Here is a 27,657-nt window from a genome sequence, read left to right on the forward strand (position 1 = left end):
AGGTGTTAGGTGAACGCTGGTTTCTACAGGTGTAAGATATAGAAGCTGCAGGGAATATGAGGTGTCAGGTGAACGTTGGTTTCTACAGGTGTAAGATATAGAAGTTGCAGGGAATGTGAGGTGTCAGGTGAACGCTGGTTTCTACAGGTGTAAGATATAGAAGTTGCAGGGAATATGAGGTGTTAGGTGAACGCTGGTTTCTACAGGTGTAAGATATAGAAGCTGCAGGGAATATGAGGTGTCAGGTGAATGCTGGTTTCTACAGGTGTAAGATATAGAAGTTGCGGCAATATGGAGAGAGGATAGGGAAAATAAACCACAGATGGAAAGACCAGCAGCCGTAAAAGGAGTTATGAAACTGAATAGGAAATGAGCAACAAAGTATGCTCATTGTAGAAGCCAGGTCTGAAAAGGAGCGAGTTTTTGATTGAGGCTGCTATTAGATGTAAGAATAGTTAAACCAAAAAAACAGGTAGAATGGAATGAAGATGTACAAAGCTCCCTGAAGAGAAAAAAAGGCAAAAATCTAAGGTGAACAGAGTTGTCCAGAAGTGCTAAATAAACTGTAAAAGCATCATAACGTTTTTCCCCAGCGCACTCTGACTGCCTGTGAAATCCGCCGCCTGCCTCTGCAAACCTAAACCAGTGGTCTGCAATCTGTCACTTTCCATAGGTTTTGGACTACGACTCCCATGATCCCTTACCGTTCACTAACTGGCTAGTGCTGACCGCAGATGTAGTCCATAACTTCTGGCGAACCAACGCTTGCAGACCCCTGACCTGTATGCCCGGATCAACATTTCTGGGAGCTCTGTAGCTTCTGATTGTTGCCCAGAAGGCCCTTCCGGGCTTCACTGGGCAAGCTGCTGCTACTAAGAGCTGCTTTGCGCTCCCCAGCCCAGCTGGTGCCCTGTAAACGTGCCAGTAAGACATTAACTCTGTGATTTTAGGAATTTGCATTGAGGTGCATTAGGCCACCTCTACAAGACATGCAATGCATAATGGATCACATGCAATAAATAAGGTAATAGTGTAAGTTAAATTCGTGTGTCAGCTTTTATTAACCCCTTGTTTTCCAGGTAGCTCCTGCTCACTGTTTGGCACCTACGGGGAAGCTGTTTTCGCTTCTGTACATTACACATTTATTTAGTCATTTCACTTGTAACACAGGAGCTCACTCACCAAAAGCAGGCCACCCTTCCACACAACAAAACAGAACAAATCATGTTTAAGTAGCCAAGCTCCCTAAATGGTGTCGATGAACTTTGATTGACAGATACTGATTTTCAAAGTGCTCTGTTTTGTTAATAGGCTTTTATAATGTGCCAAGCCAACAGTGTAGTAGTTGTAGAGGCCCTAGGCCTGTCCATGCCATGGGATACTGTGCCTCAGCCTGGGGTATCCACACCTCCGCCATGGGAAGATACATGAATGGGAAAACGGGATGTGGCTGCTAGAAACACAGGAAGCAAGGGATGCAGCATTGGAAGAATTCTTTGCAACAGCCTTGGTGCTCGTCAGTCCCCTTAGGTGGACCATGGTTCTGCAGAAGGTTGGGTTGTGTTTCCAGGGCAGATATGAAGAATTGTAAGCTGGTACACAATGTAATGTCTGATGAATGGCACAATAAGGCAGGTCATGAACGGTGCCCACCCATCATCCTGGAAATGCTTTGCACCGGGCATTCATGAAATGTCATCCATTCCCCCCTCCCCCCCTGCCACCAGACCCCGCTCTACAGGAATGTCCGATGCAACCGAACCAAAGTGTGGTTTTAAAAATTACTAAGAAGTTATTTCTTGAATGTATTGATTTATTTTTTTGGTTGGACGGAGGCATGATGAACCCTTCTCGCAAAGTCAGTGCAATTGTTGGCTGATGATACTGTCCAACACCCTACAGGTTATTCTCCCGAGGGACCAACCACCCCAGCCTTACTCTTACTATGAGTAACGTGCAGGATGATCGCGGAAAACACTGGAATCATTCTGTACAAGCAGGGCATATCGTAGCCTGCAACTTCCTGTGCACACCAAGTGTAACATGCTTCAGTGTCCTTGTTGCAAGGACCAGCTGAACTCTATACCGCCCATTTTAGCACCGTTGGCCACACAAACCTATAGGATCAAGTGACACCAACCACCGTCTACCCCAGTGACCACCCATTAAGCATACGCCTGGCTCACTTCTCGACATTGCCAAATGTGGAGTCCATTGTGCTTTCACAAGCAAAAAAAGTCACATTTCAGCTCTGTGAATAGAGCAGTCAGACGGTGATTCATTGATACAGCTTAAAACATCATTCATTTAGGAGATCAGCTGACACCTCCCCCTGGGGCCATCCCCCACTTCTGAGAGATCGACTATAAGAGCAAATAATTGTCATAACATATGATTAACTAGAAGCCTAGATGTGCACGGTAGGAAATGTGTGCACCCAAAGCAAAGAAGATATATCATTCTACTTGGGTATTCTGTAAATTAGGAGCGAGGCGCTCACAAAGGCTTGGTCATTTTTCAAAAAGCCTTGTCCTTCTTCCTCACTTTCCTGAAAGTTGCTAAATCTGAATTAAATATTATAATTTTTTTTTCCAGTTTTATATTGTGCTTCATGCTGGATTGCACCGGCTTCCAAGCACAACACCTATTGCTGCTAATTAGTGGTCTACTGCATAGCATATTTATTCGTCGGCCGAATACCGAATAGTTCAGTATTTGGCCAAAGACAAATTTGAGCCCCAAGGGTTTTTAGTTAGTAAATCATGTTCCAAACTTGGAAAACACACTTTTTAATAAAATATGTGAAGCACTATTTTAAATTTGTTTTCCCATGTTTGATGTATTACTTTTCAGAACAGATTAACAAAAAGCAGAGACGAAATATGCAAAAACAGTGCTTTTCTAAGTGGCAGCCTCCAGGAGGGCAAACTGCTTGGTTGCAATGGTCTAAATGGATAGTGCCATTTGCAATTGCCATTGTGAATCACACACAGGGTTGGAGCAGAGGTAATCGCACATAGGAAAGCCTGACATGTGAGTGAAACTGCCCAACCTTAGCAGCGCCAGTAAGGTGCATGCCTGTTTGAAAGTTGCTCAATTACACCAAATCGCAATCCACATTCACATGGCCCACCTCCATCCCAGCACACTAGGGGATACAAGGCTGTATGACTTCCTCACTCTTCAACCCTCCACCCCACAACACCAGCAGATTCTCTTCTCCCTCTCTGGCACCTTACCTGGTGGGGCAGGCTGACATATAATGTTATTCGAGAGATGTTCTAAGTAAGTTCTCCCAAGAGGCCAATATGTGTTGGCAAATGTCAGCACCATCTTGCATTTCCTGACATGCACCTGACTTTTCCCCAGCCCTTTTGATTGGGAAGTCCTCCGTTTTCCAAACATCCTCCTGATTTGACCCACTGTAGCACTCAGACATGAGAAGCTGAATCCTTGTATGTAACTTCAGGTAGGTTTATGTGTATGCTTTCACTACAGTCACATAGAGCACATTAGCCGGATAACATGATCCACCAGCAACATAGCCAGCTCATTCTCCAACTGCCTTGCATGGATCACTCTCTCAGCACCCATCCAACACGCCACACCAAAGTTCTGTTGATACATGACCTGTACTACATGCACCCAGAGGTGGAGCCAGGGGGGGGGCATGGTGAGCGGCTGCCCCTCCTGGCTCCCCCTGGTGTCTGATGGACCCCTCAGCAGCCCCGTGCAGGGGGGCACTCTGAGCACCAGCCTTGATTTTTAAAATGAAATCACCCTGTGAGTGGCGCTCTGTGTCAGAATTCGTCTCTACTTGCCTGCGTAGTGTAGCCGAAGGATTCTTCCCAGAAATATAACCTAATGTCTGTAATGTAAATGAGACAATAGAATCTATTATTTGAAAGAATGGAACCAACGAACACCAGGTTGAAGGATGGACCCAACGAACACCAGGCTCCCTTAGAAGGAAAACACACTAGTTAATACAACTCCCTAAGATGGGTTGGACGATAGTCTCAAAGAACCCCAGACTAACCTCTGTAATAATAGATAAAGACTGCTGATGATGTCACCAGAATGCTGTAAGAGTGGGTAGCTTCTACTGGTATGTCCCTTCCCAGGTGTAACGATACAATCGGCAAAACATGTACCCTGATGTTAGAAGTGTGGGGATGTACAGGATGTGGGATAATAAAAATGGGGACAAAACGTCTTACCGTGGATCCAGCAAGCTTCACCCAGGAGGAAGAATTCTATGCAGTGTCTTAGTAGCAGTGCTAAGGGAAGATGGAGTAACCCCTTAGACCTATACCCGACGGAAAAAGGACACCTAAACAGGAGAGTCTCTAGTCCAGGTTCTAGCCCGCCGGAACGAGGACCCCTAATGGGAGGCCACTAACACACACAAGAAGTCTCTAGTCTGTGTGTAGCAGCAAGGGTGGTACTCTGCTTCACCTAAGCGAAGGATTCCAAATTGACCAGCAGTGTTGGTAGGATGCAAGAAGCAACTTGATAATAGAACGAGAAAGAAAGCAATCCAAAAAGCATTCCGGGTCGAGGGGGATGAAGGCAGAAGATAATCTGGTAACCGAAGCAGACAAGGGAAAAACGAATCAATCCAGAAAAAACAGGTAATCCAATAGAACATGAATAACGAGGCACATTCCAAACGCACTTCAGCAAATTCAGAAGCAACGCGGTTAGAGGAGGAGCTTAAATGTCATGGGATTCATCATGTGACAGGTGATGGCGACGTTAGTTGGAGACTGGAGAAGCGTCAAAGCCAGCACGCCAATCGCCATGGTAACCGCCAGTCTCGGTCGTAACGTCCCCTCTTGCGGGATCGTAATGGTCTCTGGTCATTGTAGTAGGGAGACTTGGGCGAGAATGTGACTTGTGAGTATGTGCTCTCATGGTGTGAAAATGTCCGTGTTTCCCAAAAGAGGAGGGTGTAACTTAGAGCTAGTGGAGCAGCGCGTGATCCTGGCGCACTGTGACGCGCAAGACTGCACACCACATAGGCTTTTAAAAAAATATTGTTTATCAGCACTGGCTAGCTAGTGAGCACCAGCCGGCGCTGATATTAAAAAGTGGTGCACTGTCGTGTGTGGTGCAGAGCATCACTCATATGGTGGCCTGCCTCAGGGATTCAAGTCCTTCCGGGGCGTCCTGTTGCCGTGCGCCCAGCATGCTGCTGCAGTGCTCCCTCCCCGGCCTGGAGACCTATGGCATATTTAAGTGTATGTTTGTGTACTGTAATGTATGTTTTATTGTTATGTAGGTATGTGTCATGTATCGTATGTATTTATCATGTATTGTAATTAATGTATGTATTGTGATAAATGTATTTGTTGTAATGTATGAATGTATGTATGACTGTGTATGTATGTGTGGTTGAATATAATGCATTGTGTGTAGGACTAGTTGAGTGAGTAGCTGTGGGTGTATACATGTATGCATGGTTATACTAGGATAAGAGTGTGTGTTGACATGTGTGTGTATATGTATAGTACCTCTGGAAGGGATTTACATGACCAACCATACACTTTGTATGGTTGATATAAGGGTGCGGAAGGAAGGCTATTGTGTGATGAATCTAGTGAGATCGTCTCTAGAACCCCTGTATGGGCCCCCTCTCATGTAGCCAGGGGAAGGCAGCCGCCACCTGATACTAACCCTCGGGGTGGTATCATGTGGGAGGATCACATGGGGGTGAGACTCATGCCAAGGGGAATTGGTGACCTCCTTATCTCAAGACTCCCCTAGACGTCCTAAAATGTTGATGGCTTATTGTATAAAACTGAATAAATTAATATCACACCATCTCGTATGTACTTCATTAACCATAACGCTTATGGTACTGAGACGAGTAAGAAGGGTCCAGAGGCAATGGGGACTCTAAGTGGTTTTGTAAAAAGGTGTGGTCTAGGTGTTATAGACCAAGGCATCTGAGCGGGACGTTTAAATCCCAAAATGAGGCCCAGCGAACAGGAAGAAGATGAAGGCGATGTTGACGGCTGTGCAGGAGGCGCAGCTGCTGAAGCAGAAGTCATCTGCGGTGCAAGAGCAGCCATGGAAAGAAGAAAGCCAGTGGAAGCCATCACGAAGGATGAAGGCTAGCATAAGTTCTGAGAAAATGCAGTGGGAAGCAGCTTATCAAGAAGAGGCCCCACTGAGGTGATGTGCTCCCAGCTCCGCATACAGCGTGTCGGTGAGGGGGAAGCTGCGGAAGATCAGTGCAGCAGTCAGAGCTCCCAGAGACCAAAGCGCAACTCACCAAAGGTACGCAGAAGCAGGAAAAAAGGCAGACGGGAGACCGAAGCCCCACCGCAACACCTGACTGCGAAACAGAGCTGCAGAAGAAAGCCGGTGAGTTGGCTAGCTGTCAATGCTGACACTGGGGCACTGCATAAAAAAGTAATTAAAGATGCGGAACAGTTAATGAGAGGAAGCAGAAACTACAGAATTTCTAATGCCAAACTGTTAATGAAAGGAAGCTGAAATCACATAATTGTGAATACCGAACTGTTAATGAAAGAAAGCAGATACTTCATCATTGTAAATACCAAACAGTTAAAGAATCAGAGCAGAAGTGGCAAGAATGGGAGTTCCCTCATAGGGGACTACAATTACAGAATGCTTACAACCAGCATTGCCAACAGCAGAGGCTGTGAGAAAACTACAATAAACCAACGAAGGCATAAATCCCCTTTCAGGAGACACACGTGGTGTGGAGAATCTTGGGATCAATATTGCCATCAAAGTTGAAAGTAGCTGTAGGAGATTTCTTCCTGGCAGGCGAGTATACCAGCTAATGGATTATAGTAGTTAGTCCTGGCAGGCAAGTATAGCAGGAAACAGGAAGATGGTTTGATGAAATATATCTGTGGTAAAATGATGTGGTGGAAAGACCTTTGTTAAAAACAATGAACCATTAATATTATCATTTGTTTGATGAACTGTGCTATTCTGACAAAAGTAGTTTATTTGAAGGTGTGCCAAGAGAAAGTGCTGTGCTATACTGACTGGTTCATTTGAAGAAGGTGTAATCAGCTAACAACTGTTGAACATTTTGAAAAGAACAATTGTTTTTGTTTTGGTTTTGTGTTATGGAAGAAAGACATTTACCTTTGAAAGAAGGATATTGTGGAAAACATCATTTGGTTTGAATTCTGAACAAAGCTTTGTGGAAAAGATATTTAATGTGTCCCAAGGAAACACAGTGGTTGAAAGAGACTTTTTTGTGTTACCTTGAACAGAATACCTTGTTAAAAGGAGCTGTGTTCAAAATATTCCTGAATTGATCCAGGGGAAGGGAGTCCAACCCTCGTCACAAGGAGTGAGGAGTGCTTTCAAGAACCCTTAAGCTTGAATTGATCAATTGTTTTGTTGAACTTCAATTAGGCATACTTTGCTTGTATCATTTTGTCATGTATATTAGCATGAGAGTCAGAGACTTTTTGCACATTGTCGTTTTTCTTTAGTTTTAGTTTGCTTGGCTGGGAGCTTCTTATTAGGATAGGGAAAGATGGGTGTTTATCCAACCTTTTTCCTTTAATAAAATGGCAAAGCTTGGGAAAATGTTACCTTTACCTCGCATTTCTGACCCCTCACAATTTACTCATAGATGTTAAGATTGTTGGCAGAGACTTTAATTAAACACTAAAGTTTGGAAAAATACCTTTCTGACCCTAATACTAAGAGGGGTTTCCCTGCCTCGAAATAATATTGTAAGGAGGTTGTCAGGATAGTGAAAATAAAAAAAGTCCACAGTTGTGTCCAACATTCCTATTTCCCGTCCTCCTACTTCAATCTTAAACTAAAGTGAAAAGGGTATTTTGTTTAGTCTCAAAGTTCTGTTTGCAAAAAAAAAAAGTTCCAAAAATGGTGCAACAAATAAACTCCAATTAGGAAGGACAACCTTACTCCCAGGTTGTCGTGCCCTCCGAATGTTCAATGAGGGTATTCTCCTCGAACAGTGTTTCAAGAACAACCTTACTCCAAGGTTGTCGTGCCCTCTGAATGGTCAATAAGGGTATATAACTCTTTTCTTCTCCTTGGTTTCACATCCCTCTTGGTATCCTCTTCTGCCAGGTGCTATGAATGTGAAGATTGCTTTGACTCTTTCTTCATGTGGGTGCGAGTCCCAGACTCGCCTTGGCTTTAACATCTTCCTCATTCCAGTAGTGAGGTCTTTATTCCTCACTATGTTGTGGTTTGCTCTTCCTCATCCCAGTAGTGAGGTCTTCATTCCTTACTAGGTTGTTGTTGCCCTTCCTCGTCCCAGTATTTCTTGGGGAAGTCTACTCTGCAGGCGTATATGGAAGGGTCTGGGGTTATGTTGTTTGCAGGGTAACAGGGGGAGGGAGGTTGGGTGTAAGAGAATAATACTGCATATCTCCAAAGGTGTCGTCCCTCGTCCCAAAGGGGGTTTCTCTCTCCATGAGATCTACTGCCGAGTATCAACCCCAGGGGGACTATTGGGTAGCAACCTCAGCTCCCTAGCCTCATGGGAAGGTGCTTCCCCCATAGAAGCACTGAAGACACCCTAGGATTCATCACACTGGTCGCTGCAAATCCCTTGCAGAGACTGCAAACGTGACCATTACTGGCATGTATAGCTTTCCTATCTATGGCAGTAATCGTAATTTTAAATTGCATACATAAAGCTGCTGCCACAACCCATCTATGCCAGTATAGGACACTTTAAATCAGGCTTGTCCAACCTTTTTGAATGTGGGGCCGAAGCATTAACTTTTTGTCACCCAGTGGGCCGGCGAGCCAAAAGTCAACAACCTCACCCAAAGCAGTATATTAAAAAGTGATATTGTGTGACCTTTGACACAATAGCATCACAGGCAGTGATGGCCATGCAGTCCCAAGGATAGCTTTTGGTGTCATGGGCAGTGATCAAAGATTAGTTGCTTGTGATTTCTTTCAGTGTCTATGTGTTAATATTTTTCTGAAATAGTGGGGGCGACCGAGCGTAGCGAGGGAGCTACAAGGTTCTAGGAAGGGTTTGGGGGGTTTCCCCCCCCAAGAATTTTTTTTCAAATATGGGGTTGAAATGGTGCATTTTACAGCAGAAAAGGTGACCGAAAAGCCATAAGTGTACAATCAGTTCTAAAGGGGAACATGAAAATTCCATGTCACCAACAGCAGAAAAGAACATTTTACAACACAACACATTTTAATGATCAATGTGTCCACAGTGTAAGACAGCACTGTCACTGATGTAACACATTGTCATGCTGGTTGTACCCAAAATATGCCTCTGTAGCAACATGTCTATGCTGGCTGTTCCCAATTTAGGCCAGCATTGTCCTGTACAAAGCATGATTGATGCTGCCTGAGCATGTGCAGTGTGCCCAATACATATGGCAGCTTATCTCTGTAATACACATTACTTCAGTGGTGATGAAAGAAGCATAATTCAATTCAACAGATAAAATGTGGAAAAGCGATCACCCAAAGGTGAACCTAATTGAAGAAACGCAATGTGAGCACAATCTAAAAGTATGCAACCTAGCAGTCCTAGTGCACACTTTACCTTTTCTTTCACCAATAAATCGGGGGGGGAGAGCGCAAACGCAGTCCCCCACTACCAGAAATAATGCAGTCGTGTATCCCGCATTTGGGAACATAGCAGGGGTCAGCAAATCCGATGTGCAATGGGTAAGTCTCACCCTGGGAGATCTGCCCTTGGGATCACATTCTCCCCTGCCAGCTAAGTATGAGTTGCATGCAAGAGGGCAGGGGTTGGGTCAGTTCTGGGAAGCCCCGCTAAGCGAGGGTGAGAAGGCAGGCCCTGACCCAGGCCCAACCCCCCCAATCCCCGGAAGCTCTGAGCGTCTGCAGAGCTGCCTGTCCCGCGTGTAGGGGGAAGCTCCAGCAGGCAGAGCCCAGCAGAAGAGAAGATTGTAGCGCAGTTCCTTTCTCCCATCAGGTGCTGCTCGGCCCGAGATTTGTATAAATAGCAGGATGGCTTGAGCAGGCCTGTTGCAGTCTGCCCACTGGCCTGTCAGCCCCACACGGGCCCATGGCCCTCCTGAACGTAGCTGCTCAGCGCTGGCCCCATTCACACCATCATAATCATCCTGGACCTCGACGCTCCACCACCCCTGAATCTCAGAGTTCTGCTCAATGACAATGCTGAAGCTTTGACATCTTTGCCGTAACCATATGTCGTGTTGTGTCAGCCGAGCCTGCACAGCGCCAAAGGCAAGTGTTCCCTTGTCAGGGCCCAGAGGTCACTGAGTCTTCCAGTGCCATCCACTTGGCACGGCCTACTGTTCCCAGCGTTTTCTACCTACAAATCAGCACCACTGCCAAACAGAACTGCATCATTGGGGCCCATCGCTGCTGCTCTCCGACTTGACCCCAGCCCAGCGCAAAGGCATCCATGCTTCTGGTCTGATGCTGAAAAGCCTGGCTCTGCTGAGATCCGAAAGACAAGAACTAAGGTATTTTGGGAACATAGTACTATTGTTTTTTGTGTTGCAAGTGTATCAGCTCACACCTCTCCTGAAGGGTATAGGCTGCCCTCAGACTGCGCTACCAAAAGAGTGAAAATAAGTTATACCTGTTGGGCTTGCCTGTTTCACTTTTATGATTGGGATCACTGCTGCATGGGTATTAAGCGCGTTATAAATAACCTATGATACCACTCGTATTTTCTCCAGGGCTGCAGCAACTATTCGAAGTGTACTCCGAACCATTTTGTGAACAAACTCAATCCACTAACAAACGAAAACTTTGGTTCCCATTGATTTGGATTTGGATTTTGTTTCCTTTCTATACATTTCTGGAGAGCATTTTTTGAAAGGTTGTTCTTGAGTGTGTAGATTATTTGCTATTGCCCACTTTTGCTGAATGGCAATTTCGACAAAACAATTTTTTGCCGCATTTTTTTACGCTTTTTTTACCCTAAAAAAAAAGATGGTAATTTTGGGTAAGGTATATAGAAAGTGAAGGTGCAGGGGTTCTGCCACCGGTTTTTGTGGTAAAAAAAAGCAATAAAATTGACCCAAATGAATGTGGCGAAATTGGCATTCGCCATAAAAAAGGCAGAGAAAGTTTATTGATACGATTATTTATGTGTCCACAGGTCAATCACAGCATGGCTGGGATTTGTAAGGGGGCCATGGTGATTGAATCGGGTTTACTGGTGAAAGGATGGTGATCCAGCACAGAGCGGCTCCTTTTGTGCCAATGTTTCCAAGTCTCCCCCCAAAAATATTGTGACTGATGATGCTGATAGCAGTCTAGTAGAGTGAGTGTGCGCTCAGAATTCTCATTCGTCCTGTTTTTTTATGTGTCCCGAATAGAGCACAGAGTAGTTTTGCGCACAGGCAGATTTAAAAAAAAATGTTTTTTTTTTTTTTTTTTAACTCAAGCATTGTCCAACATATGGCCTGGCGGGCCACATAAAATGGCTTGGCGGGCTGCATGGTGGCCCGCGGGCCGTACGTTGGACAACCTTGCTTTAAATCATATGACTGAAGCACTTCAGCCATCATACATGCTATTTAGAGTGACCATTACTGGCATAGATAGGAAACCTATCTATGCCAGTAATGGTCACTTTAAATCATATATTTGCTATTCAAACAGGGGCGGCTTGCCCATAATGGGTGTGGGGCATCAACCTCCCTGAGCCATCGGCCATCATGTGAGGAGTGATGCAAGCCCCAGAGCTCTCCCTCAGCTGCCTGTTGCAGCTGACAGAACGATCCTGGGGTGACTTGAACTGTGAAGGGGTGAAGGGGAAGGGCTTTGCATAGCTCATTGGGGATGCAGGCTGGAGCCCTGCACGTTTTTATGCGCAAAGGAGCGTTAATGCATCACCCCACACATACAAATGGGTCGGGCGCTGCGTCAGTAGCACTTGAGTTCCTGCATGCATGTGCAGGAACTAGGAAGCGCTTTGCTTCCTGGTTCTTATTCGTGCTGTGCAGGAGATGGAGGATGGAGGGCTTTCTGGAGACAGCAGTGGAGCTATGGGAGGGTCAGCCTAGGCTGCTTGCTGCGAAGATTGTTATTTTTTTGTATGTATTATATTTGTGTGAATGAGTGAGTATTGTGATGTATGCGTGTGAATGAGTGAGGGAATGCTGTGTGGAATGAGCAAGTGAAAGTGTGCGTGCGTGCGTGAGTGTGTGTTTGTGCTGGGCCAGGCAGCGAGTTGTGGCGCGGCAACAACAAATGTTTTACTGGACATCTATTACAGATGCCCAGTAAAAAATCAAAATTGCTTTTATCAATCCACGGTTGATAAAAGAAATTATATGTTATTACGTGACTAGACTGGCATTTTACGGGCAGCCAGTCTAGGCCTCTATTACTGTGGGATGATGCTGGGTATCTATGATAAACCAAGCATAATGTGTATTATTATGTGGCTAGACTGGCATTGTTGGCCAGGCATTCTAGCCATTTCATACTGTGGCATGACATTTGCTTCTATATATCTATGATAAAGGAAGCATGTCAAGTGCTACTACTTAGCTAAACAGGCATTTTGCGGGTAGGCAGTCTAGTTCTTTTTTACTGTGGCATGACATTTTATTCTGGGCATCTGTAATAAAGTAAGAATGATGAGTGTTTCTGTGTGTCTTGACTGGACTATATTGTGCAGCCAGCCTGGACATGTTTTCTTATTGTGGATGGCGTTTTTAAAGGCAAATCTAAAAGGAGTATGTTCTTGTGTAGGGATAGTGCCATTTATTGGCACAGCTAGTGTGGACATGTTTTCTTATAGTATAATTACTGCCATTATGTGCAATTCAAACATGAGTATGTTGTTATAAGTAATTCTAGCATATATTGGTTCAGTCAGCATGGAAATGTATGGGCACAGCCAGTGTGAAAATGTTTTTATGCTGGCATATATTGTGGGCGAAGGTATCATGAAAGTATGTTGGGAAATGCTTGTGTACTGTTGGTGGCTTGCAAACTGTCTGACGTTTTACACAGAAAGTATGTTGTACATGTTAACCCAATATTTTTAAAAAATTCTCCAGGGGGATGGAAACTCATCTACCCCCCTAGGTTGGTTTTAGTTCCCTCGCTACGCTCGGGAACGCTGACATATTTGAGGGAAATATTTGCTGCCCTCAAATAAAAAGATTCACCAGATGACACTGGATTTAAAGTAACCGGTGCTGGCATAGATATGGTGTCCTATATACGCCAGTAAGGGTCTCTTTAAATCACATGTCATAAGGTGCGGCCACAACCTGTCCATACCAGTAATGGTCTCTTTAAATCACATGTCATAAGGTGCGGCCACAACCTGTCCATACCAGTAATGGTCTCTTTAAATCACATGTCATAAGGTGCGGCCACAACCTGTCCATACCAGTAATGGTCTCTTTAAATCACATGTCATAAGGTGCGGCCACAACCTGTCCATACCAGTAATGGTCTCTTTAAATCCTGTGCATAAAGACTGAATTGCTTCACACACATAATGTAATGTGCCGATGCTGGCATAGATAGATTGTGGCAGTAGTCTCTTGCATGCCATTTACACGGACCATTACTGGCATAGATAGGTTGCAGCTGCAGGCTTATGAAAATGGTGCAAAGTGCTCCTATGTAGTGTCCTGTTGGGGACATGGCATTCACTTGATAGTTTTCATGTTTTACCCTAGAGAACCAACAGTAAATGGCATTCCTTTTTACCTCCTATGTTACAAAAATGGTGCTGCAAAAGGCATCATATCAGCACTTTATTTTGAAAAATATTCTGAGGGGTCGGGAGGAGGGAACACCTGAAATTTTGAGGTCTCCCTCAGTATGCTTGGTTGCTTGCACTAATTTGAGGAAACATTTAGAACCCTCTACTGAAAACATTCACCACCCAACGAGCGCTTGCTTACCTAGTGCCCCTTCAGCAGCAATACATCCCCTCCGAACCCCCTGCCCGGTACCAAAAGCCGCCTCTGTCACTGTGTTCACCAGCATAGACCGACTTCTACACCTCCCCTGCTATCAATCTCACAAATATAGCTCTCCAAGTCCCATACAGGGTCCTAACACCCACCACCCTATACCCCGTTTGCAGACTGCCCTCCACAGGAACATGAGAGATATTCCAACAGGAAGATCTTACGAGAGGCTCTTAATGGCGAGGGCATGTCTTCTATATTACAGACTCCCCCAGTCCTGCTGGTCTCCACCACGTAATGTGGATTCTTCAAGTTTCTCCATAAGCTTTTCTCTTAGGAACCAAATCACTGGTGGAAGTTGAACCAAGGGAAGGAAGGAGAAAGAAATATGTTAGTTGTGCGATGCAATGGGGTTTGGAAACTGGGCGGGATGGAGCCAAAGAATAGTATTGGAAGTTTGCGGTGGTGTCTTACCGTTTGTTTGGGAGCAATTAGTGGTACATGTAGAATGCTGAGCTCCGGCTCACATCTCGCACATCCTCAACCCCCACCACTCCGATAAACAAACCCTGCACTTAAGTTTGATTTTGCATCAGGAATGCTGCCAGTATTTAATTCCATTCTCTTTTGCAATTTGCACTCCACATCTCTGATTTCGTACGTTGCATTGAAATGAAAAGCCAACGTTTTCTTCAGGAGCCAAATAGCAAGAAACTATTCTGCAGGAGCTGAATATCATGTTTTTGTCTCAATACTTACTCAAAGCCTAAATTCAGCACATCCCCATTTACCTTTATTTTAAGTAAAATATATGAACCTGCATGTGCATTTTATATTTGTATTCTAAAAAAAGCTATATGTACAACATTTTAATCTGTATGAACTTGCACATTTCATGGGAACATTCAGAGTGACGTCCATGGGTCTATTCTCTGTGGCTCCCAAAGCTTATATATAATATATCAGGCAGTTCCTTCAGTACTACTTTACATTCTATTTAAAGTAAAGCCTACCTCGATGATATTATGAAGAGAACATTAAAAGAGCCTGGCTTAGAGAGCACGAAGTGTTTAAGGCTGTAGCGCTCTAGGCAACCATTACTGGGACCGAATGTCACGGGCGCACCGAGGAACAGGTAATATAGTGGCTTGATCTCCTAATGTGCAGTTTTAGTAACACAAGTGCCACCACGCGAAAATGTACAGATTTAAAATGACATACCTGTCGCTGCCACTCTTACACCCCTTACCCAAATAAAGTGGCCACACGCATACAGCAGGCTACAAGCTGTGGAGATTGGAAATGGGTTGTTTTGTACTTTTCACAAATGATCCTGTTCACAGTTTCTAAGTGGACGTTCATCATCCTGTTTAAACCCATTGTGATGGTGCCCCAGCAAAACAAATGATCCACAAGTACAATTCAACAGCTTTATAAACAAATGGAAACAATGCCTGGCCTGCTGCTCCATGGTCAAAGCTGGCTTTCGGTTTGCCTGTGCGGGGGACCTCAAGCTGTGGGGAAATGCTACCGGGATGCACTGTTAGGCTATAGATAGCCATACTGTTGTGTTGCCCTTAAGCACATTCAGGCAAAGCGTTCTGTGATCATATGGCCTGAACCTATTCTTTGTCAGTGGAAGATTTCACATACATGTGCAATGTGAGGTTGCGTAGCCTGTTGTACTTGGGTACAGTTGGAGTATGGATCAAAGGGACCCTCTCTGGTCTTTCCCACTGCAAAAACAGGTGATCCAGCATCTCCTTCAAGCCTCTTAAAGCATGACTTCTTGGGGCATAAGGAGAAGCTCTTGAGAATGGCACACCTTCAATTGTCCCTGACCCCACTGGTGGGCCTCCAGACTCCCCAGAAGCCTCCTTATACCGCACAGAACAGTCAGATAGTTGGCTCCTCCTCTTTCTTTACAGCTGTGAGATTTTGAGTCACTTGTTGACCAATAAGATCTCCACTTATCCTGTTCATGATATCTCTCTCGGGGCAACAACATTGCGTGTTCAGGATCTTCAGAGATGTAGCAATGTACATGTCCAGCCTTGCAGATTGTAATGGTCTTATTTAATTCGTAGCTCTTACGGGGCTGCTGGAACCAGTAGTCAAATGTTATAAAATCTGTTCCTATTAATAGGTTCCCAGGAAAGTTTGTGATAACTGCCACATCAGCCAGATGGCTTTCGTGGTTGTGTCAAAACGGAACTTGCTTACAGGCTGACTGCTTCTGGTGGACAAGTGAATATTGAGGATGGTCTCTCTGTGGTCTGACTCCATCATGGATTGAACTACCTCAGCCCAGGTGGCACTTTGCCTATTTAAGAACCTGCCCTACGTTATTTGGATACACACAAATATCCATCAAAGTACAATACAAGATATCAACATCGTAGTATAATAATAATATAATACCATTACATGTTAAGACATATAACAGATAAGATTCATAAGAGCTTCCCATATTTGTAAAGCCGTTCTGAGGTAGTTGAGCAAAGTCCATCAGCTGAGAATTTGCCAAAAGTCAAAAAAAGAAAACAAGTGCTGGTCTACATTGTGTAAACCTCATGCTGTTTAACAAAGGTTTCATTGTGTGTTGTGTCTAATGTGAGAATAGATTAGGCAGACGAATATGATGTGTAACATATCTTCCTGCTGATCATTACAAAATGGAACAACACTTTGTGTCCACCATTACCAGTAATTACCTTTAAGTTAACATTATATCTTGCCCTTGTGATCAATATTCGTTTGTGCCAGTGGCTTGGCCATAGAGGATGGTCATCTACTTTAGAGGTAGTACTAACAGTGTGGGAACGATTCAATATTTTAATTAGGTTGCGATATTCACAGACCACGTTCATCTTTAATACGATATTCGTCAAAATCTTAATGCAATTGATTCTAGGGATAGCAATTCTATGCACAATGTTGTCATTCTAGTTTGCCAAGGCCAACTGCTTCTGCATATGTGCTAACCAAGGAATAGACAAACAATCGACATTAGATGAGATCATGTGAGTTAATATTGAGTGGGAAAGACTTGCTTTTTTACTGTGCCAAACTCGAAACCATAGCCTCACAGGCCCTAAAATGAATACGTAACCCATACCAAGTTCACCACTGGTCGCGAGAGTAGGAGCTGAGTTGGGAAATCCAAGTAAGGATTTATTAAAGTTATTCTCAACAGTTTACAAAGTAGGAATGTCAGCGGTTACCCACAAATAGCCTTTGCTTTCACGAAATAGATCCTCATCACCACGTCGAATGCTCAGCGTTAAAAAGTCCAAGTGAACCAGCTAAATGCTGCAAGAGCTTGTAAGATCTTGATTTTGTGGTTTGCGATATGCAAGTCTACCTTTAGCCTACATGTGAATATTTAGCCAAGATAATCCTAATTATCGCAGATTTATATTCTGCTGTTCTCTACACTAAACACATTGAAATGTAAGACTGTTCTGGCCCGATTGACAAAGAAGAATTGCAGACCTGGGGGCATTACTTCATGAATTTCTGTGGGCAGCCAATACTTCCCAGGGGTATCAACCCTAAGCATTTATAGGAAGTTATTAGTTTGTTCTCTCTTTAGATGACAATAGATTTCTCTAGGTTCCCTGGAGGGTTCCGGGTTGCCTGTGGCTGTTTGCCATGGTATAGTACCTTCATTCTATAATGTCCACTTGTTGAGAAATTATTTATTTATGTATTTTATTAAAATTACTGGGGCAATCATGCAATGCAAGTTTTAGTATAAAGAGGAGAGGTGCCAATGCCATGTCTGCCACATAAGACCCTCAGCAAAGGATTTGTAAGGGAGCAATTCATTTCTGAACTCCTTTCCCAGATGCCTTGTAAGACACTCCTACTAGCAAGTATGTCCTATCCCTTGATTAGGTTACCTTATTAGGTATAGATATTTTCACCCACTAACAGCGGGTCACCCTCTTTGGCACGATACCTTGAAACACCCTCCTACTAGCAGCCATTTCTCCCCCATTGCTTTTCAGGCTGTAATATTTAATGTTTTTTTTGTAGAAGTATACGACCTTAAAAGTTTGCAAAAGAGTGTCCTTGCGTGTTCTTTATCTCGCATGCATTCTCTCGCTCCCTTATTCTCTCGTTCTCGCTCTCATTCCCCTTCTCTCTTTAACACAGTCTATCTCTCTTGCTTTTTCTCTCACTGTCTTTCTCTCTATCTCTCGCTCTCTTTCTCTCTATCTCTTTCTCTCTATCTCTCGCTCTCTCCACTATAGGTTGTTGATCCAGTTTGACTGCTACACGGTCAGGAGCAGTTGATGGACACACCTAATCGTGGATATACGGGTTACTTGGTCAGTGCCCATAATATATTTTATGATGGCGTATGTATAGTTGGTATTTGGCCTTTTATATCAACAGAGCACACGATTTTTCCATTTTATTATTATTTGTCTATGAATCCAGGGACGTCATTTAGGGATTGCCAGGGGTCGCAAGTGTGACCCCTGAGCTCTCCCTTGCTACCCCTGTGTTTAAAACGAAATGTTTTTATTTTTTAAATGCAAGGTCCTGGGCTGTGGCCAGCGCCATTTGGCTCTTTGCTTCTGGAGTGGCTGGCCTTCTTGTTCAGGCCTCTTTAAAAAAAAAATTATAATAATAATAAAGAACAGGGGTTCCACAAGTCTAACACTTTCAGCAGTGACCGTAAATAAGAAAGAATAGGAATACCAAATACTTTGTCTTTCTGGAATTCTATACAATAATTGCTAGACTCATTAAAGTTTTATTTCAGGCACACTTCAGGGGTGACTCACTGATTTAGTCTGTTCTTAAACACCTCAACTCAGCCTTTCATCCTTCTGAGGCCGATAAATGAGTACTAACACACGTTGGGTGATGATTATATGTATATTTATTCTATATAAAGCGCTTAAGCGTAAGTGCTATATAAAACACATCATTATCATTTGACCATAAACGTCTGCTTGCATTCACAGTAATTTGGTAATATGGGCCGATACACACGGATCTTGACAATACATATGGCGATCCATTCTTGAATGAAATATATATCACATTATAGTGATATCGTAACCATGTTTTTAGTAGTGTACTTAGGAACAATGCTATGTGATACCGCTTCCTATTTTGTGAAGGGGTGAAAGGTTGTGTTCCATCGCTTTCCATGCTATCACTTTTGGGTGGGGTCAAATGACATCACTTCCTGTGATGTCATCAGAGGTCAAGGTTTGTGTGGTGTCACTTCCGCTACCCCTGGCATTTTGGTGAAATAACTTCCATGTATGAATCCCGCAATTTGGACTGTAAATCTAAACTTGTGGTTAATGATGGAACTGCTGCAACACTTTTTCTGCTTTGTCTATCAGATCTGCTAGCTCTTTACCTCCTATGGCTGAGCCAAGCAGGGTGATTACCAAGAATGGGACCTTCCCCCTGAATCTTAAACATAGTCAGGTGGGCGACCTCCATAGTGTTGCGTGAAACAGAGTAGTTTACACATATCGGTTAACCAGTTGGGGTACCCAGAAACAGATACCAAGATAACTATATACCTTTGCCCAGTCCAGATTTCTTGAACAGTATGAAATGAATAGGATGGGTCGGCCTTTGCCTTGCATGGAATCAGGCGGTGTGGGGTTCTGACTATGAGAACTGCCTGCATCACCCGCATAAGACTGTATCAGTCAATAACTTGAGCTCACCTGTGGAGCATCGCTAACCTGTTCCTCAAGATGGGCTGTCAGAGAGTTGCACAGATTACATGAAAGGTGTGCCTCGTCACTTTACACATTTAGCATATTGAACCTGGGGGGGGACCTGCAGATGTTCAATGATATACCTCAGCTAGGACGTTGATCAAGTTCTATTTCCTTTACTGAAAAGGACTAAGAGCTGACGCGGCTCTGTCCCTGGTCGGACTGGGCCATACAATTGTCTCGAATAGCAAGGCCAGAGGGTCACAGGAATAAATACACAATTAATTAGAATGTAATCGACTCAGGTAGGTGTGAGGAGGCGAGAACACTCGGTCAGGCATTTAATTATACAATCATATTTTATTATTATCAAAATTCACAATAGAATAAAAATCATTCACACAATAACATCATAAAATGTATATAAACATAGACAATTCTAAAAGCAAACCTGTAGGACACTGCTAAACATAATTCATAACTTCTTCATATCTGAAGCAGTGCACAATAGTCAGAATAAAGGTGCTAACATTAAGTGCTCGGCACAAATGAAAAAGTGGGCCACAGTTGCAAACGGCTATTCATTCCTTTTGCGGCACTGATTCAGTAGTACCCAAAGGGGAGTTTTTAAAAATAAAATGTGATGCAAATTGTGCATTTTAAAGAATATTTATTTAGCAACACTGGTCAAAACTATTAGCAAACAGTGAAGTAAGTCATCAAACTGGCCCATATTGACCACAAAGGTGGCCCTGTTTGACCCAAAAAATGGTCACACACCAGCATTTTGCGTTTCTAATTCGGCCATGGGCCTATTGCCCTATGGGCCAGTCCGAGCCTGGCTCCGCCGTGTTTTGAACGTGGCAGGGTGCACGCAGATATGCATATGGCAAGCACTTATCTCACCAAGGCTGTTTGAAGATTTGTGGCCATTTTCTTTACTGATTGTGAAATAGGCAAATTGTTGAGCAAATCTCACGCTGCACTCCTGCCATTGGATGAAGAAATTCCGTATTTAATTTGTATGGGTGAACTAAAATGTTGAATTTGAATTTGCTTTTCAGAAAGGAAGTGGCGCCCTTCTAAACACCATGAAGACCCGAGCCAACCCCGCCATGAAGACAGTTTATAAATTTGTAAGTATTGTACCTCAAATGTTCAACCCAAAGTAAAAGAAAAAAATTAGTTCAGTTAAACGTGGCCGAATGAGTCTCATTCATTTTCCATAGTGATTGTGTTTTCATTCTATATGTCTAACTGGACGGATTCAAAATTGCCAGGAGCAGGGAGTTAATTAGCTCCTGGTTATAGCCAAGGGGAGCCTGGTTAGCTTGAAACCAAAAGGTACCAGGAGTCTCTTTTCACTCCTGCGGCAAGTTGTGCCATACAGACCTAGCCATGTAATATTAACCACCTATAGTTGGGAATGCATGTAACAGAGGATAAAGAACACACCTAAGGAACAGTTGGAGCATACTGGATAGTATAAAATGGACGAAAAGTTAGTTTGCATCTGGCGCAAAGTTAGATTTGCTGTGCACTATGTACTAGCTCCTGGTTCTTCAGAGGTAGCTCCTGCCTAACTGGTTATGCATGATATCCAGGAGCTGCCTTTTGCTCCTGGTCAACAAATCCTAATTTTGATGCCTAGAACATGCACACCTGTGCTCCCCATTTTCTCCTAAGGCATCAACTCCTCTGATCATAAGATTAATTTATATCATTGCTGAAATGGTTGAACGTGCATATAGGGGATTCTTAGCCTGTTGCATGCATGCATTGCATAGAGCGTTCTTCAGGATTAGGAAAATGTTATTCCACATGCTTCCAGCCAATCAGTCTTCAATATTTAAAAATGTCTATGATAATTGGTGTGGTGCCGAATCAGAGAGACCCTGCATTATCATTTAGGCAAGTTAATTTTTAAAGTGATCCTAAGATGCTTTTGAAACATACACAAGTTCTTCTCGTGTGCTTAGCAGTTATCTTGCATAACACTGATCTCCTTGGAGCATTCTTCCAAACCTGCATTATGTCTTTTCATTAATTATTCGGTCCCAGCAGGGACTTTAGATTGGCAATGTGAAGGGCACCAGGCCACTATTTAAGCCTTTAAGTGCCCTGCCGAGCAGGGCTCATTCTTCACTATCCCCAGTGTTACACAGTGTTTGTGGGGCCCAGCCCTTTCCCTTGTACCAGTTTACTGTCAATGTGTGGGATTTCAATCATGTTCTTACATTCCTTTTGGCGAATCCGTTTGATCCTTTACATTCCGGCTCCTTCAGATTGCTCACCTAGAGGGTGATTTTCCTGGTTGCTATCCCCTCTGTCGGGCAGCTGAGTGAGCTCCAGTCTCTGTTTAACCTCCCTCCCTTGTTTTCTGCAAGGAGAAGGTTACCCTGGGGGTGACACCAACACTCTTTCCCAAGGTTATGCCAGACTTGCATCTCCCACAGAAAATTCACCTTAGTTTTTCCCTTCTGCCTCGCCCTTCTAAGGTGGAGGAGCAGTCACAACGTATGAACACCAAGAGGGCTCGGGGCATCCGGAAGGATGACCTCCTCTTTGTAAGTTACCCTGGTGCCTGTGTGGGCAGGGCTTCTCACTAAGCTGAATCTTTTTTTTTGTCCTCATTATAACCGAGTGTTGTAGACTGGCTTGGAAAGATGTGCATGATGGCCTCCAGGCTCATAGCACTAGAGGTCTTGCCGGCCACCTCTGCGTTGCAGAGTGATGTTCCTGTGCTGGACCTCTGCTCGGCAGCAATTTGGGCTTCCCTGCACATGCTTTTATTGTCTGGATACATTATCCGGACAGGAGGCTCATTTTGGTGGGGGCAGTCCTCCAGTTTTTCCTGGTGTAGGCGATGTTCGAGCTCTCCTCCCTCCTCCACATTTTGTATTGCTATGGTAAAGATGATTAATCTGTCGGAGGAAGGAATCCATAAGAAGAGTACATTGCTTGCCTCTAAGTAATGTTCTTTCACTCACAGATTCCTCATTGCTCTCCCAACCTGCCCCTCTGGTGGGTGTGGGTTTGCTCATATATCTACTGCTGTTCTGCAGTCCCTCAGCTAGTGAGTGCTAGATATAAAGGCAGAACTGATGTCATGGGCGTGGCTGGCTCTGTATGCTCTGGACCCCAATGTCATGTCTAGTGTGAGGGTTGCGAAACGTCACCATGTGGCGAGACGCAGAGGTGTGCTGCATCCCGTAGTGGTTTAAAACGTTTCCAAAAACAGATGGAGCTGGAAAAGATCTATCTAAGATGAGGAAGTAAACCTTAAGAAAGAACTTTAATAGGAGACAAGTAATTTGTTCTTTTAATTAGTCACAAGCTTGGTTGGAAGGTATTGTAAAAAATTACCTACTCCCAAAAGTTCACCCCCAAAAGTCTGACCCCCAATTTTCTGTATATTCTGGTTTGTGTTAACTGCATTGCTGGTGGACAGCACTCAATCTTGCTATTAGCTCCTTTCTTTCCCTCATTTTGGAATTGTGTCCCAGGACTTGTTTGGTGCTTGCTAACTAGAGTGTCTTTTCCCCCTGCCAGTTGGTGTTTTTTAGTACCTTGTATCCCTCGCTTGACCCCAATATACATTCTCAAGAACAGGAAGGCATAAGCAGGTGTTGGTGGAGCTGTGCAAGATTCTTCTCCTGGGTAAGCAGCTTGCTGTCTATAGATCATTGGCGTACTGTAATGATTTGGAACCTGGCAGTTTCCAGGTTCCAAATGAGGTGGGAGGGTTCTGGAACAGGAGAAATATGACGTTTTAAGGGAGATCATGAAGTGCAGTTGGTGTGGGGCTCAGTGTGAAATATATATTAAATATATGTTACACTTAGCATGTCTTCACCATGGTTTTAAAATGGCATTGAGCGGGACACATGGGAGCCCCCCACTGAGAAGCAGTGGCTGCAGCGTCTGTGCTGTGCTTGATGCGCAGATCGTAGTGATGGCGAGGAAGCCGCAGAGAGTGGGTGGGCCTGGACGGCCGGCAGTGGTGAAGCCACCTTCAGGAAGCCACAGTAAGTGAGATGTGGAGAGCAGTCAGACTCTCTACGCATGTGTGATTGCGTGCATGAGCTGTCATAGAAGAGCAGCCTGTAGCAGAGTAGGGTCGGGAGTAGGCGAACTGCCAGATAAGCAAGTGTTGCTAGGCAGAATTGGGAAGGATGCAGCCAATTCCTGATACAGACATCAGGTGGGTGACATGAATGGAAGTAGGATTGGGGAAGATGCAGCCAATTCATGAGCAGCTGTCGGGAGGATTTGAAACAGCCAATTCCGGATACAAGCATCGGGTGGCTGACGTATGTGCGAAAGGTGAGGCACAGACAGTTCTGGAGAAGAGCCCAGGCAGACTTTAAGTGAGACCTTGCACAGAGGAAGCATTAACAATAGTGAGCTCTGGGAAAACGCCACTGGATAGATTTATGGAGAATCCTGGAGAACCAACATCCGAATGGGAAGAGTGGAAGGACCTATTTAGGTTTTATTTGTTGGCTATAGAAGTAGACACATTTTCTGATGAGCGGAAACATGATACGTTGGTGAATTGTTTGGGCAAGGAAACGGAGAGGATAACAAAACTTGTACCTGATACCATTCAGCCGAGGGATGGTGATGGAGACAGCACAGTGTTAAGGGTTTCGAAGAAGGAAGCTGACATGAGGGTGGCATGTTTATTACTATAGACTTTTATTTATATCAAAATTACCCTCACTATCCTCATCTCTAAGAGGGGTTTCCCTGCCTCAGGCCAGTATGAAAGGATCTGTCAGCATGTCCATCTAAATACCGGCGGTGGCAGCTCATCCCGCGTTGGTCCGCCATGACAATGGCAAAACCTGGATTCAAACCGCGGGGACGTGCTGAATGCCTCCATGTTGGTTTCTTTGCTGCGAGGCGGAGTCCAACGCCTTGGCTACTCAGGACTTCCCTCAGCGTCCCGGGTTGCCAGAGCAATGCGTCTACCGCAATGGCACGAGAATCCAGTATAAAAGACAAAGAACGACTGGAAGTCAATGTGTCTTGACGCTCCTGGCCCGTTCTGGCCATGTCTGCTTGTTGCTACCTGCCCATTCCTGCTTCCTGTTTTCTGCTCTTTTTCTCTTGTCTGTTCTGGCCTCTTTTTTGTCCAGTGCTCCTATCAGGTCCCTGTGATTATTTTCCCATTTTTCTATGCTTTTCTGGTTCCCTGATTGCCTGCTCCCAGTCAGTTGTGTCCCCCTAACCTCTGCACCAGTTGCTTGCCCTGTGTATCCTGTTTCTACATTACTGGGATCATCTTGCAGCACTCCACAATACTTTGGGTGACTAGTTCATCTGCATCAAGAGCTTAGGCACCCCTGACAGTGTTCCACACTCTTCCTGTGCCATATAAAGCACAGGGGTTCTACACTGTGGCATAGGGACCTTGTCCAAGAGGTCTGTAAGTTTCTGTTCCTCCAGAGCCTACTGGGTGAGTCTCCTGTGTCACCTACACTACAAATATATCACGGCTGCTCGTTCGAGACCACAAGATCCAAGAAAGACTTCAGGAACTCTACCAAAATGTGACACACTAAACAAAAAAATAGTAAAATCCAACAAAAAGTTCCTTCCCCTGGAGAATGACTCACTTCTCCTGGTATGCGGGTTGTGTTCCCAAAATGTCCCCTTGTAAACAGATGCTAGGAGGAATAACTCTCTTCCCTTCGCTTGTAGTTCCAGTACTTTTTACAGTCAACTTTCTGGACCAGGAGAATGGCCCACTTCTCCTTGTACTGGTCTTCACTCTCCAATATAGTTCACAACAAAGACGGGGGGTGACTCCCTTCCCCTGGCGTCTGTTCAGTATATTCCTGGTACTGGTCTTCACTCTCCAATATAGTTCCCAAAAAAGGCCAGGGAGAATGACTCCCTTCACCTGGCATCTCTTCAGTGTACTTGAGAGGATTCCGTTTTTTTTTTCACCAGCCGAATGACTCCCTTCTCCTGGTGTCTGAGAGTTATTTTTCAACTTAGGTTTTATCTTGGCACTCTTTCCCTACGTCGCAGGGTTCCAGTGGACTGATCTATGTCACTGTAATGAGGAAGATTTCCTTGGATGCCTGTTTCATTGTTGTTAGGGTCCCAGACCCTTCTCTGATTGTTACTGGGCTTATCCCTGCCACTGCTGTGAGGATGGTTTCATCCAGTCTTTGTTTTACTTATATCAGGGTCCCAGGCTCTTCTCTGGTGGTCAGTGGGCTTCTTTCTCCCACTGGTACAAGGAAGATTTCCTCTGATACTTGGCTCTTTTCTGTTGTGGTCCCTGACCCTTCTCTGGTGGTCAGTGAACTTACATGTGCCACTGGTACAAGGAGGGTTTATTTGGCTGCATACCGAAATTTGATGGCCCTCTGATAGCCCTTACGCTTGCCCGATATGAAGTGGAGACCTCTCTACTCCCCCCACATCCCTACTGGTCCACCCGTGCTTCCCGTTACTTTCAGGGACTTAATTGCACTGCGCCGGTCTCTCCAGCGACTTGGATCAGTCTTCTTCCCGCTTCCTGCTTTGTTACTGCTTCTGTGGTGACTTAAAGTTCTTTATTCTGAACAATATACCACTCATATCACGCCCCTCTCCTGGAACCCCCCTCGTCACACTGAACCAGGAATCTGGCTGGTTTGCAAAGTTAAAATATTTATTTATGTATTTACAATTTAATCACACTAATAATCTCTTTAATACACGAGGAATTGTGAGCAAAACAATTCAGCACAAAAATAATACTTTTGTGTGTGGGTTCAGATCAAATAGCACTGTGGTTAATGGTTCCCCCTGCACATCCCTCAACCCCCCAATAGGCAATGTAAAGAGATAGGTGGAGAGAGCAGGTATTCAGGAATGGCAGAATACAAACAGAATATCAACCCCACTTCCCCCCATCAAACACAAGAGAAAAACGGAATTGACTGTCAAGCTGTCAGAATGGCTTTTAAAGTTATCCTTAGAATGGACCGGGCAAAAACATAAAAATATGGTCAAAATTGCTGAAATTACTATAAATTCGTATGGGAGTGCTTTGGATAGTTGCACACAAGCACCAGCAATGATTTAATACCAAGAAACAATTTGAAATCTTAAAATTCAAGTCAGAAGCAATCAAAAGCTGTTTTACACATCAGAATTTCCCAAAAATGAAATTTGTGGCAAACTTTTCACTGCGATAACGGGAGAACCGTATGGATTTGGGATGCGGTTTTAGATGTGATTTGTTAGCTAGATGTGGATGTTAGCTACAAGCAGAAGTTGAACTTGTGTTTCTAGCACAAAAACTGAGGAAGTTATGGACGTTTTAGTGGAGGTCGTTTTTTCGAGATAGTCGCAAGAATGGAAAACTGGAATACACTTTTAAAATGACAAAAGGATTTTTTACACTAGAGGATGACTATGAACAAAATGAATGCCCCACAGGAACACAGCCACTTGATCAGAATGACTGCCTGCAGAGGACACTCGCCTTTTTCAGATGAGAAAAGATCAGCGCAAAGATAGGTTTAGCAATACTAGTACAGAGGAAGATAGGATGGTTTGGATAGGGAGTTTAGACAATTCAAAAGTACTCCTAACAATCATGTTCTGAATACAAGAGAGGGTGGGTTTAAGATAGGGGTTAACTAATCAGGGTAAATATGCTAGTGCCACAGTTCTATCTATAGATACTCACTAGATATGTTTTTGAACGGAACCGTCAGGATTCTGGTCCATCAAGATTCTGGTCAGGGAATGGGATCTGGTTCTAGGACAGACAGCTAGGCACATCGGATTGGATCTGCAATAAGCAAGGCGCTCTGGTCACAGCACGGCACGGGACTGGATCTGCAATGCACTCTGGTCACAGCACGGCACAGAACTGATTGGATCTGCCCTTCTTAATTCTGATGATAATTATTTCAGCAGGCAAGCAGTACAGCACAGCCCGGCTGTAGTATGATGCTTCCCCTTAGGTTGGTGGGGTTCTGGTTCTGGAATTTGAGGCCTAGTGGAAAATGGTTCAGCTATGCAATGGGTTTCTGCTTTGCCAAGTT

At 44.2% G+C, this 27,657-nt stretch overlaps 1 protein-coding gene and 1 non-coding gene across 5 annotated transcripts in view; one reads left to right on the forward strand and one right to left on the reverse strand.

The window, feature by feature from the left end:
* Positions 1–27,657, forward strand: part of DENND1A (DENN domain containing 1A) — a 2,718,319-nt gene that overhangs the window by 2,081,949 nt on the left and 608,713 nt on the right. For all 4 annotated transcript variants that reach the window (XM_069609457.1, XM_069609459.1, XM_069609458.1 and 1 more), the window contains exon 17: positions 20,662–20,733. In XM_069609457.1, coding sequence (XP_069465558.1) covers positions 20,662–20,733 — 72 coding nt within the window. The remainder of the gene's footprint in view (positions 1–20,661; positions 20,734–27,657) is intronic.
* Positions 9,577–9,738, reverse strand: LOC138474916 (U1 spliceosomal RNA). Its single transcript, XR_011269137.1, has one exon. It is a non-coding gene; the product is annotated as a U1 spliceosomal RNA (small nuclear RNA).

The sequence above is a fragment of the Ambystoma mexicanum genome, chromosome 8, assembly GCF_040938575.1.
Source record: "Ambystoma mexicanum isolate Mex_15411 chromosome 8, UKY_AmexF1_1, whole genome shotgun sequence".
Taxonomy (NCBI): domain Eukaryota; kingdom Metazoa; phylum Chordata; class Amphibia; order Caudata; family Ambystomatidae; genus Ambystoma; species Ambystoma mexicanum.